The 14,533-nt window shown below is 37.5% G+C and overlaps 1 protein-coding gene across 1 annotated transcript in view; it reads right to left on the reverse strand.

Moving 5' to 3' along the window:
- Positions 1 to 511: 511 nt before the first annotated feature.
- LOC149310588 (acyl-CoA:lysophosphatidylglycerol acyltransferase 1-like) overlaps positions 512 to 14,533 on the reverse strand; it is a 90,544-nt gene continuing 76,522 nt past the window's right edge. Inside the window, exons 7-9 of the mRNA XM_089529257.1 lie at positions 13,684 to 13,810; positions 9,135 to 9,241; positions 512 to 8,406 (exon numbers count right to left, since the gene is read on the reverse strand). Coding sequence (XP_089385383.1) covers positions 8,255 to 8,406; positions 9,135 to 9,241; positions 13,684 to 13,810 — 386 coding nt within the window. The 3' untranslated portion in view covers positions 512 to 8,254. The remainder of the gene's footprint in view (positions 8,407 to 9,134; positions 9,242 to 13,683; positions 13,811 to 14,533) is intronic.

The raw sequence follows: 14,533 nt of genomic DNA on the forward strand, positions 1-14,533 counted from the left end.
ATGTATCTAAACTGTAGAAATAATGCATTTTGACACCATTTTAATGCCAAAGCTCCATCTGATAAAAACCCTGGGATGTGTAGTTTTGTGAGGCACCAGAACGCTCGCAGAGAAGGCTAAAGACCTTGTAAAACTATAAATCTCAGGATTCCATAGGCTGGAGCTACAGTACTTAAAGCTGTGTCAAACTGCATTATTTCTACAGTGTAGATGCACCCTCTATGGCAGGAAGCAAGCTTTTATATGGAAATGAGAGAAAAGGTTGCAAAATGGTCTTTGAAACTCTCCAAACAATGCCATTTTAGTAGTCAACATAGGGAAAAGCTTGTAAGTTGGTCAAGGTTTATTACATAGCTTCACATGAGCAAAATTAGTGAGTCACATTACCACTACATGTGTCATTCAAATCACCCCTTTGTTGCTGCCTCAACTGAGAAACTCAGCGGTTCTGAACAAGACAATCCATAGGTCATACTCATTTATTACCTGAAAAACCAAGCTTAAAGAGTCCTGAGAGGTATAAATTTTATTGATTTATATCTGATCAGCATGTTATGATATGGTCACACCTGCTCATACAGCTGACATTCTTATAGCCAAAGAGGGATTTTTTTCCTTTTAAAAATACATGTTTTCCCAGCAGGAAGAAACTTTACAAACAAACATTGTTTATATTAGGAATTAAAAACAATGGCTTTTATCAAATATGTGCAGAACAGGGCTGGTCAGCAGTGGATCTCTTAGTGTTTTAAACTTCAGCTTTCAGGTTCTCCCCACCCACTTAAAAAAAACTTTGAAAAAACACAACACTTTCATTGTTAGCACAAAGAACACAAATCCAAACCCAAACAAAATCCAGAAGAGAAACAAAGAGGTAGACATTAACCAATACACAGCTCCTGGAACTGTGCAAAGTGTGTCGGTCTGCTCCTAAGAGTTCCATTTGTTTCTATTTACGTATTAGAGTCCCTTCTTAAAACATAAAGAAGAATAAAACCTTTGACTGAGGGTTCAGACTGTGCATGGCTCTATATAAGCACCTTGAGAGGGTTCACAGGTGCCACCAGACTTTTGGCCTGGTGGCCCTCATCCTCAGGAGGTATTTCTGGGAACATACATAGTCACTGTTCATAGAATTGCTGCCATCTGCAGTATCATGGCAGCTCAAAATAAACACAACTGAGCAATCATATTGGAAATGCCAGCACTTAACAAATCAGTGCCTCCACATAAATCCTGCCAGGTCACAAAAGCACAGCAGCTGTTTATGGGGTTGGTGCTAGTCTGAGCCAAGGGTTACTGTTACTAGGGAGCACTGTGTCTCACCGAGCCATCAAGTGAATGTCACCACGTCACTCTAAACTGGGTTATTTTTAAGCTAAAAATTTCTATCAATTTGAAACAGCTGTAGAAGTTACAACAAAGCAAAAGAAAACAGAAGAAAACAGAAATCAGCATCCATTTCCCACATCAAAAGGCGCGGTAATCTGTATTTGGGTAATCTGTAACTTTAAGCATATCAGTAATTTTCATAGCTCTAGATTGGTCTCCAGATATCTGCAAAAATATTTGTGGAGTTGTTATAGCAACTTTGCATTAAAAGAGAAGGCAATCCAGTCCCTTCTTGCACAGAAAGAAAAGACTTGACATTGGCCTGCACCAACCAAGTGACCTCCAGATGTTTTAGACTATAGCCTCAGCCTGCATAGCAAAGGTCAGGAATGATGGAAGCAGTGGTCCCAAACATCAGGAGAGCACCAGGTCAGAGAAAGCTGCTCTATGTTATTCCTGAGAGCTATAAATGGAACTATTTGTTTAATTGTGTGCTGGAAGTTGTATAAACAAACCATATATTCATCCAACTAACACAGGTGTTCTGCAAGAGCAGTCAATTTGATGTTTTATCATCATCAAAATAAACTGGGTACAATTTTGTCATTCCCTATCAAAACATTCTTTAACAATTACAATATGAAACACACACAAAAGATGGTCACAATGGACCAAAAACACCAATGATGCCATTTATTTGTCTGTGCTGAGGAAAGCATTTTTTAAAAAATAATAATAATAACTGTACTGAGGTTTTAAAAAGAATGTTATCTGTTTAATTATGCTGATGTTGAGGGGCATTTAATAAATAAATAAATTCAACTACAAATCCAAGTGTGAACAGAATCACAGTATAACTGTATTCATCTGACCATGGCATAAAACAAAAGATTTGGGAAGAAGGGAGAAAAAGAGTAACAGAGAAATAGTAGAAGGCAAATGACTTAACTGAACAATACCGGATCTAAAAACTCAGCATTAATATCATACTGCAGGAAGTTAATTTTCAAAACATTAGTTTTTCAATACAAGGTTATACTGGAAATTTAGGAAATGTAAAGGACAGAATGCAATTTAAAAATAAAAGAATTGCCAGCTATCTGTTAGCAATGTTTCTAGATGGTTGTACAGCAGGGGAACATAGAAATGTGCAATAGAAATGAAAGCAATTCAATGCCAAATTCGACGGCCTTGTTAAGAGTCCCTAAACTTCACAGTGTTAATAACTGGAGTTTCATTAGGCTTCTCCACTAAACCCCAAGACAATAAACTTATTTTAGCAGGAAGCTGTTCTTGTGTCTGGTTTGGATTGAAAATGAAAGCCATGACCAATCAATGGCCAGTCTCTTGAGTATAATTTCTCTCATAGCCCATAAAATTTCATGGATCAAGTATGTGTAATATTTTGTCTAGAGGTAATTAATGTATTCTATTTGAAGCCACATATTTATTTAGTATGATGGTGTTTTTTCTACTGACAGATGGAGTGAGCCACTGTACTGAACAGTTAAGAGGAAAATGGACAGCACTGGTCCACAAACCACAAATGGCATGGAAGGGTGGGGAGGGGGGAGTAAAGCAATTTGTTGCCAAAAGAAACAAGAATGTAATGAATATACAATACTGGATTTAGGTTCCCATCCCTACCCACATTTGCATAATTTCATTAGACTGGCTGAGTTCACCCATGCATTTTGACTACAGTAAAGAGTCACCAGAGAGGCTTCATGTCATCTCAAAATGCAACACTTTTCCATGAAGGTATTCCACATGTTCTACTGAGAGCTAATCACTACTAAGTAATGAACAGACACACAGGTATGGTAAACCTGCTTTAATCCTCCTGTGCTACTAGGAATTGCTGAGCACCTCAGCATCTGCTTGAAATTTTGTAAAAAAATATTTTAGCAAAACGAGATTACTTCATACTCTATGTGTACTTTTACAACTATCATGCTCTTTTATCATTACTTTCCCAGCTTTTCCAAAAAACCAACTATTTTAATTAAGAATAGGCTGTTAGGAGTCTAGATTATCCCTGTGGAAATAAATAGGAAAATGAAACTAGTAAACATTTGAGCTAAGTGGGATCCCTTCCTGAAAGAGAGTACAGGAACAGCCCAGCACATTCTCAAAAGAAAGTTTTGAGAACCTTAGATTTTTTTCTGCATCATTAAGTCCATCCTTATACATCAGTATACTACTCCCAGACTACTAGAGTACATATGGTCCTGTTTTTGCACACAAAAACCACTGTACATTCCATTTTGGTTTTTAAACAATGCATTACAAAGGACCTATTCCAAACTAGCTTAATTTTGACACAGGGGTTAAGAGTTCAAATTTGAAGCATCAATATCCTGTCTGTAACATTCTTGAAAGCAAGCAAACATTTTTGGTCTACGATGGAACAGGAGATCTTTTCTACTATTTGTTAGGAATCCTACACATTTTAAATTTCTGGTTTCTCCTTTAAGCTTCCAAATAACAGCCCAAAATAAATTTAAAATTAATGCTGTGGGATCCAATGCACCACAACCAATAGATTTCATTTGAAGAATGTGATAATAGTAACATCTGGGGGGTTTCTTGTTAAACTGGGAACCCACTTTGAAATCATTTAAAGAAGCCACTGAATTACAACAGCAATTTGAAACATGGGGTGGGATGGGGTGGGGGGTGGGGGGTGGGGGGAAGAACCCAATGGTTAAGACCTCTTATTTATTTATGATGGATTTTAAACGACTATGGTCTGGTATCATAAAAAACACAAAACCTATGACTATATAAAGCATGACTTACAACTGTAAGGGAAGTCCTTACTAATAGCACAAATTGTTAATGTTACAAGGAAACCTGCAGAAAAGCAGATGGTCAGACCAAGAATGGGGGAAAATATATTTGTGTGAATGACATACTTATTTGAATTGCATTAAATCTAAACTGATAAGACCTTGCCAGCATCTTGCTCATAAGTGATCTTGAAATATTTTTAAAATCTTTATGAATTTGTTTTAAATCCTCCAGTTAAACCACCATAAAATTGACAGACTATCAAAATATATTGCACTGAATATATTCAGTGAATACTGAAGTTGAGAAAGATGCAATTCCCTGAATATGACAGCCAATTTCTTCTATAGTAACTTTTATTCCTATGCTTTTTGTGCATCTTCTCCCACAATAATGAAATGAATCTATTCCACTGTAAACCATTTTATTAGCCAAAATCATATTTTATTATTTTCTTGATGTAATGTTCTGGATAGGAAATCAATGTGCAGATTGCGACAAAAATGGGGTGTATGACTGTCACCACCCACCATTTAGGGCTTTGTAAAAGGACACCCATTATTCAGGTATCCAAGGGCCAATTCTAACACTACAGATCTGATAATGGTGCCGCTGAACATGCTCCTTTGCCTTCATAGAATCATGAAGTTGGAAGGGACTTTGGTGTTCATCCCCTCCAACTGTTTGTTCAACAAAGCATCTACAATGCAGGATGTTAACTCGTTGGCTTCTCATTGGCTAAAGCACGAGAGAAACTGGAACCACAATGTCTATTTTAGAAGGAAAAGGTAAGGATACACAGTAATTTAGTTCAAATTAATAACCCCTTTCTAGCCTTCAACTCTTCTCACATTATGGGGGCTAAAGGGTAGTTCCTCCAGTCCCATGAGGTGCACACTTCTGGTGAAGCCTATGCAGTATAGCAGACTGTAAAGAGTTGCTCATCTGCATTGGGTAATACAGATATTATCAAGCTGTCATCCAACTAGCATTAGGAGATGCAGAGGATGTTAAGGAGTTCATTGCATTTCAAAATGCGATAACCCCCTGCCCAGAGTTTTACAGTAAAATAATGAATATGAGGATCTAGTTGTGAATCTATGATAATGCCCATCACTTCTCACCATATAATGTTATGTTAAATGTAGGACTGAACTGCTAGTTGTTAAATGTTAAACAGAAATCATGTCAAAATCAACTCACAAGAGTTCTGAGTGAGACAAAACTAGACCAACATACTGCATAGTTAGAGGCACATATTTATGCACTTAGGAGAACACTGAAATAGTTAACTTTCTTTTAGTCATAGTACAAGTTGAAAACAGAAAGGTGCTTTTATTTTAGAGTTCCTAAGAACCATTTCTTCATAGTATTTTTCTGGTTCAACCATACAGAAGACACCATGACCTAACTTTCTTCACATTTTCCAGGGAAGAAATGAGAGGGGAAAAATCAATCTAATGTAATTTACACCCAAACACATTGTTTGGAATTAAATTTAACTGAAATTAATGGGACACATCTTCATACAATCCACAAAGAGTCATTCAAATCACCATCAGTGCCTGGAAAGTGAGATTCTCCCATGTGTACAGGAACAATTTGAAGTAAGTGATGCAGTTAGATCAAGCCTTACGACAATTAACTGCAAATTCATTAGAAAGCAAACTAATATTTACAGCACTGTCTTAGACAACTTCAGGGGATGGAGGTATATTCCTAAAATCTGTTAAGATGGATTCTGTTTTTATGTTAGTATTCACCTGTGTGCCAAAAAAACAGGTTTAAAAAACTGCATTTGATGCTCAAAGCTGCATGACACACTAAACATATTTTGCTCTGTCACTGGAACAATATCATACCAATGAAATATAAGAGCAAATCTTCTACAATGAACAATGGCTATTATAATCTATGCTGAAATGTATTTTATGTTAAAAATAATATTTGATGTATTTAATTTTGTGTACATAACATAGAAAAATATTGTGTCCAGTTCTGGGCACCACATTCAAAAACAATATTGACAAGCTGGAACTTGTCCAGAGGAGAGCAACCAAAATGGTAAAAAGTCTGGAAACTATGCCCTATGAGAACTAGCATACCCAAGAGTTGGGTATGTTTAGCCTGGAAAGGGGAAGGTTAAGGGGTGACATAACAGCCATGTTTAAAGGGGTGTCATATTGAAGATGGAGCAAGCTTGTTTTCTGCTGCTCCACTAGGACATGGAATAAAGGATTCAAACTACAGGAAAAGTGATTCCACCTAAACATTAAACATTAGGAAGAACTTCCTGATGGTAAGAGCTGTTCAACAATGGAATATGCTGCCTCAGTAGAGTTTCTTTCATTGGAGATTTTTGAACAGAGGCTGGATGGCCATCTGCCAGAAGTGTTTTGATTGTATATTCCAACATGGTGAGGATTAGACTGGATGGCCCTTGTAGTCTCTTCCAACTCTATGATCTGTTCCCACTATCCCTCTTCCCCATTCAAAACAAAAGGGAAAAAAGTATAATCTTATGGTTTTATGTTTTTATTTTGTATACTACTCATCAAAACTGGTTCTCATGTAATTTGGGGGGAAACCCGGGAGAATATAGATCTCAAATTCAGCACAGACAACTATTGTTGGCTTGGTTCTTAGAAAAAAATACAGTTCATAAATGGCAACATTTTGTCATTAAAGTTTAGTCTACAGGACTGTATGTGTAAATTAGAAAACTTTTCTAGGAATGGTTTTTTAAAGATATATATCTTATATCTTATGTAGCCATAGAAACATGATGCCAAACATTCCAAGACTGATAAATAACAAACACAGAAACCTTTCCTTCAAAACCAATAGAAAACTGTAAAGTTATACTTCAAATCCTACTTTAGTGCCAGTCTGCCTCCTAAATTCCCTTGCTATAACAGTGACATTTTCGAGCAAGATGATAGATTTAATAATGCCCTTCATGGTTCAGATGATTTTTACAATACCTCAGGATGGTAAGACAAGCTTCTTCCTATTTGTTTTATCCAATGACTGTTTTATGGCTATCCTTTAACTTCCTCTTATTTTTCCTATAAGCAAAAGCATTGAGGATCTTGGCATATGTGTCCACAAACCCTCTCACAGATGTTTTGAGTGCTATTGAGTGCTATTGTGTCAGGCCTTTGAGAAGTTTTTTAACAAGAAAATACATCACCTTGGCAAGACTGTGGCAACTCAATACGTTTTAGTGCTGGAAATCTACAGACCTTTCTGAACTAGCTCTTAAGAATCCAATCTGTCAAGAAGAGCATCTATGCTTCTTTCAAGCTATGCTCCTTTCCATCACTGTATTGCATTTTCAAAAGTGCATTTTGCAAAACAAAAAAATCCCCCATGGATACTTAGTTTAGGAAATGCATTCTAAAACCAAAGTGGGAAGCAGATTGAGAGATATGCCATTTTTAAATATTCTTACAAGAGGCTTACAGACAGAAAACATGGTGAGAATAGCTGGGTCTATGAGGTATGGACAATTCTTTCAATACTTCATGACACTGTAATGCCTTCTTGCAGAATAGTTTTCCTTTTCTAGGTTCCCAATACAAGATCTCACTGAGTATTTTTTTAAATGTCTCTACTAAACAGGTTACATGGGGCAGTCACAATACCATAACCAGGTCTGCAGAGTACATTAAACAGATCCAGCATGATTAATTACAACACAACTCAAGTTTGTGTAGATGAGGGATCTCTACTACAAGACTTGCAGTACAGACTACTGGAGAGAAAGTTGCTGAAGACTCCGAGGTTTAGCTACAATGCTGAATACTACCTGTGGTGAAAGCATTCTTGCTGCAGATGTTCACCTGTGGTGGTCATATCACTGTGTCTCCTGTTCAAATTCTGAATCTTCTGATATAGATGTATAGGGAGACACACCTTTAAAAAATATCAGGTTCTTAAAATACATCATTAGGTTTTTATATTACCGATCCTTTCTTCTAGTGGAGTTTAAAACCCTTCAAAAGGGGAGAATGTCCATCCAGTATGTTCCTTTCTCCTGGCATATTCACATTTGCACATATAACATGACACACTCCTTAAAGTACCATGTTTTTCATTGTGTACTGAGGTCCCATTCAGTCACCTTTTAAAACAGGGATTGATAAAAATACTGAAGAATGCAGTACCACATACCACCTGACAAAAATGCAAAGAACTGTACAAGAACTAGCCACAAATTGCTAAGGGTCATCTCCCGGGAAACAACTTCTGTCTGTCCCTGAATGGGAGGGAATGCTCCTGAAAGAGAATAAAAGTGTGTTTTAGTCAGATGTTCATGCTAACATTGGGGAATTTTGTTTGATCTGGCTGTAACAAGAACTCAGTGCAGTGCAGATGCAACATAGCTCTCAATGTGCTATAAGCAATCATTCAAGCTATCGATAAACTACATATCATACCAGATTTCCTCACATGGAGAAAATTCTTACTGTGTTTTAAAATCCTTACAGGTTTTAAAACTGACCAGTGCTATAAGTACCAGTGCTGGTAGGCATGTTCTCTTGAAGAAAGCCAACAAAAATGAGCTTCATAGACAACCAAAAACAAGGTAAGGTTTTAAACTGTAAATCTACCTCCATGCATGGTTGCCCAATCAATTCTAAAATGCTAATTTTAAACATATTTAAAACACATTTACATCATCTTAATGAACAATTCTACATAATACTTCATATTGACGCCAGCATTGGTGCTCATCTTATTCCTAGACCCACTGTACCAAGCCAATAGGAGATTTCAAAGTACTCCAAGGCAACTGACAGTAGCAGAAAATAGCCAAACTGAGAAGCTCTGATTTACTGTGGGTAGGGCACTTGACAGAACAGGGTGGGTAATACTTGGCCTTCAGAACTGGTTCAAATGAAATTCATTTCATCCATCACAACTGGCTGGGCTGACTGAAAATATGCTTGAAAAATTAATGAACATTAAAAAGGCTTACATTTTTATCTAAAAAAACATTTTACCTGTTCTATAAAAGTGAGACAAGAGATCCTCCTTTTCAATGAATCGTTGATATAACCAAACTGTGAGGGCTTCAGGTTCAACAGGTACATCTTTAATTGGAAAAATCCTGCATTTTAAAGAAGAACTGAATATTTAACTTTGCCTATCAAATTATTTCCCTTTCTTTTAAGGAACTAAATGAGTTTCTATTCACTTACAGATGCATACCCCAGTTAATACACTTCAAATGCATATTTAAAACAATCATGATTACAGAATAATCTTACTCAATTTGACCTTGGTAACTTATTACAATTGTCCCTCCACATTTGCTGTGGTTAGTGTTGCGGGGGAGGACCTAGAAATTCCTAGAGAGAACATATTAATCAAAACAGCAAATAATCAAATCTGCAAAAGTCAAATCTGCAAATGTGGAGGGCCAACTGTATACAATTATGCAGTTCGGGCAGGTAACAGCAGTTAAGACATGACAAATGCAAAACAATAAAATAAACCAGCTATTAGAAACACAGAATAAACAGCCAAAAAAAAGTGTAGATAAGGACACCGTAGCTGACAGTAGCATCCTCTCCTCCTTGTATCTAGGCATCTGTGTGTCTATTGATGCACAGGGCATCACAAACTGAATTCCCAGGCTGGTTTCACTTTTTCTTATGTTGAAACAGCAGCACTTGTACCACAAAGCACATGATCATTCTTTTTGTTGGTTGTTAAAATACTCTCTCTCACACACATACATCTCCTTACACAGTAGAGGAATGTATGACAAAGAGCTAACTTACTGAATATAAACTTTCCCTCTTGTTTCAATTACTTATTTTACTAATTCCAGCAACACATTTCCTTTCATATCAGTGCTGCCTCCATTTTTCAGGAACTTGCAATGTCATTTCAGCCTCAACAAGCTTGGAAGATATTGGCCCGATTTAAACGGGCCTTTGTGCCGCCCCCATCACGTGCTAGGGGTTGGCCGAGGATGCAGCATCCATACCGGCCTCACCTCTAGCACGTGACAGAGGCGTCAAAATGGCGGCACCCTGTACACACGGGCGCCGCCATTTTGACGTAATGGCCGCATCGCGTCCAAATGGCATGGTGCTGCGTTAAGTCTTGGTGCCGCTGAAGGGCACTTGTGGCACCCTTTCAGTGGCGCCGAAAGGAGCTCCATTTTGGAGCTCCTTCCGCCGTGCATATTTTAAACAGCCACACCAGTGATACAGAGAGAAAGGGGCCGAGTGGCCCCTTTGTCCCTTTCCCCGCCGCTGTTGGGGTGTCCTTGGGGCATGAAGCCCCAAGGACACCCCTTTCCAGGCTGCGGGGAAGTGGTGTTTTGCCACTTCCCTGAGGCTTGGAAAAGCGGCGGATCAGGGCCTCTGGGGCTGTCACTGTGGCCGCTGAGGATCTGATCCGTCGGGGAAAGGGGCGGGTGCAGGCCAAAAAAGTAGCTACTCTCCACTCTTATTAGGGAACTCTCCTATGTAAGTGCCTTTTGGCTTTACTTAAATAAGACTGCTGTGCATTGGCCCTCCAGTTAAAGGCACAAAGAAATTAGCTGAGCTTAACCTTTCAAAGGTAATTCGAAGCAAACATTTTTCAAGATCAGATATGTTTACGATCCACAATGCACCTTTTATTTGTCCATCTCATGCCATTGTGTTTTCATCACTTTCAGGGGATTTCTAAATGTTGGTTAAACTATAATTCACTCTGCTGAAAAGGTTTCCAGATAACAAGAACAATTACGGTTGAATGTGCTATATTTTATACACAAAAATGATCAAAGAGGCCGTGGAAGGCATCCAAACAATATTAAGAAGTGCTAGGTACCCATTTTGCTGAAAGTGTTATTTTTTTTAACTTTGCCATACTAACTTGTCATTATATGCCAGAGTGTTCCCAACTTCCTCCTGAATTCACAGTGCAGTAGCAGGCATGCACTGAATCAAACAATGTTTCAGTCACAGGCTTTATCTCCCCTGATTCAGGCAGAGGTGTGTGTGTGTGTGTGTGTGTGTGTGTGTGTGTGTGTGAGAGAGAGAGAGAGAGAGAGAGAGAGAGAGAGAGAGAGAGAGAGGAAGTAGTAGTAGTAGTAGTAGTATTTTGATGGTAAAAGGTGCTGTACTATGCACACACTTGGACTGTATTAATGAAAAGGGGGAAGTGCTTTATGAATGAGGGCTGTGAATGTGGAGAGAGATGGGGTAAGTGTACTAAGTCTGAGCGTTTGTTTGCTCAGGCTTATACCAGTTTGGGCATGTAACACTAAGCCAGAGTATAGAAGCTCACTGATAAGATAGTTTGTGTTGTAAGCTGCACTGTAGGCAAAAGTAAAAAGGTAACATATAAATATTTTTAACTAGCAAAATGCACTGTGTCCCTTACCAACCTTCCTTTGCCTACTGCATTTATTCAGATTAGTTTACATGAGGATGAAAAGGAGAAAAACAAAATATAGACGAAAACAAGAATCAATATTTTGTCTCTTTGTCAATATCCTTATCCCAAGTCTTCAAGCTATTTCAAGAATTTCAAGAGGGAATGGGATTAGTGGTTAGACTTGGGGATAGTAAAACACACTTCTCCAAAATGATCTAACTATCCTCTAGCTTACATTCAAGACAATTAACTGCAGGGCCTTATGCATCCAAAATTAATGAACATTCATTTACATATCATCCTCTGTTGCAATACAAACTAGCAGGAAGTTAGCTAGCACACACTCTTAGAGACCACTTTATACTTTTTGTGAGAAATATGTGGTAAGGGTACTCAATATAAGTCTTGCGATTAACACTTATGTCTGCAGGGGACGTGTACCTATAAAATATGTGGTTGATATATAGCAGGAACACATGCCTGCTTTGTGTTCAAAGATGTACATTATGCATTCAAATTTTATTTGAAAAACAAAGCTGCTACATTCCTGAGATAGTACTAGTGTCTAGTTTGTACACTAGTAAGATTAATGTAAATGAAATGTACTGAATGAAAATGAACTGCTTGTCTTTTTAGAATATGCATGCAAACCACTGGATAACATGTGTACCAGAGTGCAAAAGAAGCACCATTATACTTGCAAAGACAGGATTTGTTCACAAGGTGGATATATCAATAGACATCCACTGTCATTTTCAAATTTATTTTTAAAATTTCTATATTTATTACATTTCTAGTTGAAGGCCAAGTACAAAGCTTGAAAACGTGCTGCAAAAGCTAAAACATGTGACATCTTTATAATACTTTGCCTTCAGACTGCCCAGTTTCAACTTTAGAGCCAAGTCTTCCTTCGGAACAGGCAATCAGGGCTTTATGATCACAAAATATAATGTTGCTCCTCATTATGGATATCACAAAGAGATCTAGCAAATGCTTATCTTATTTAAACTCACAAGACAGTCAGAGTAAGAAAAACAAATGGATATCATCAAAGATGTATCAGACTAAAACCATCAAGCCAAAGGCTGCCTTGAACAGAAATCTTTCAGTGAAACAATTTAAGGAATATATCAAGATATGCTGGATCTCACTTGGAAGAGTGTTCCACATGATGAGAAGCTCTTAGTAGCTGCCTGATTGCCTCTGAAGGCTGAAGAATTTCATCACAGTTTGGAGGGAGTAAGAGATAGGAAAAGGTGTGCAGAGTTTGGAGCTTTAAAGATTAATACCCTTACCTAGGACTGAGTTTAGAAATAACCAGGATAGCTCAAAAGACACATAATATGTTCAAAGTAGATTGCACTAGTCAACAATCTGGCTGCATCAACTCAAGCTGCAACTTGCTTTTCAAGGGTAGTCTCTCAGAGAGCATTTGCAAAAGTCAACTATTACAGTCTTGATACCTAGGGGCAGATAGATATATTATACACTGACAGCTAGACCATATACACACACTAGTTGTGTTATGTTTGTGGGAAAGTTCTTTCCTCAGCAATTTGTTCCCAATAATTCAGTCTTAAAAACTAAGACAGCCACTCAACAGAGCTCAGGAACCTAAATAAAATGTGTAGATGGGCACTGCTACTCACAATTGGAGCTAAGTTCAGAATAGCGAACTGTGTATGCACAGAGGCCTGCAGGGCATTTGAAAATTGTGGACATTCCAGAAGCCAAGTTTAACAATGAAGGAACACTACATGGCCCCTACCTGGATTGGGTATGTATGCCAAAGGCTGCCTTGAACAGCAAGCTTTTAGTGAAATAGGTACTGATAGTTAATATGTCCAATCCATAACCAAACCAGGACAACTTCCTTCCTCTAGATCTTAAGTGTCAAATTTGACCATAACTGAAGTACTGATTTTAATTCACGAAACTTACTGCAGATCTGTCCTTCCCTTAGTTGGACAGGAAAATACTTCTCTAGCAACCATGATTTATGAACATCCATCTCACAATTCCACACTCAAAATGATGTGCCTTCCAGAAAGGAAAACAGTTTTGAAATGTAAAGTAATCAAAGTATTTTATTTCAGTTTTGTCATATTCTATGACAAGGTCAATTTTAATAGGCCTTAATTGAAAATTAAAGATAAAAAGTACATTTCCTACCTGTAATGAACATGGGTAATTGTTGGTCGCCTGTAGCCCAGAATCCAGGTTTGGATGTCTAAAGGTTCTGCTTTGGGATATGCAATAGTTGTATCTATCACCCACTGAAGACCTTTTGGTTTACTTTCTAAGAAAAGGAATTATATATATATATATAAGGAAGAAAATAGGAAAACGTACTTTCAATTACAAATACCCTACTTTTGTTCTAACATTACTTCTTATTAATTCTAACTCAAAATTCATATACTATGAGCGTTTAGATACCATGAGATACAGAAGCACAGTACTATATGATGCGATTCAAAGATATAGCCATGTTAGTCTGGAAAATCAGTATGCAAATGGATCTTGTAGCACCTTTGAGATTAAATGAAAGAAAGAAGTTGGTAGCATGAGCTTTTGTATCTTGAGCCTACTCCTGCATACATCTGAGGAAGCTTAAGTTGACAAAAGCTTACGCTACCAACTTCTTTCTTTCAATTAATATCAAAGGTGCTACAAGATCCCTTTGTATATATGATATGAAAGAATACAAATGGATATTTAGTATTCTTATTTTTCTAATTGCAGAATTCATTTAAGTTTTAAATAGCTACAGGCATACATAAATATCGTTGATCAGAGTTTAATGTACAGTCGGCCCTTCTTATACATGGATTCAAGCATCCACGGTTTGAAAATATTCAAAAAAAAGTATAAATTTCAAATATCAAACCTTGATTTTCCATTTTTTATAAGGGACACCATTTTGCTATGTCATTTTATTTAATGGGACTTGAGTATCCACGGATTTTGTTATCCACGGGGGATCTTGGAACCAAACCCCAGCATATAACAAGGGTCCACT

This window comes from Sceloporus occidentalis, unplaced genomic scaffold, assembly GCF_023333645.1.
Source record: "Sceloporus occidentalis isolate IW3139 unplaced genomic scaffold, rSceOcc1.0.p SCAF_6, whole genome shotgun sequence".
NCBI lineage: Eukaryota > Metazoa > Chordata > Lepidosauria > Squamata > Phrynosomatidae > Sceloporus > Sceloporus occidentalis.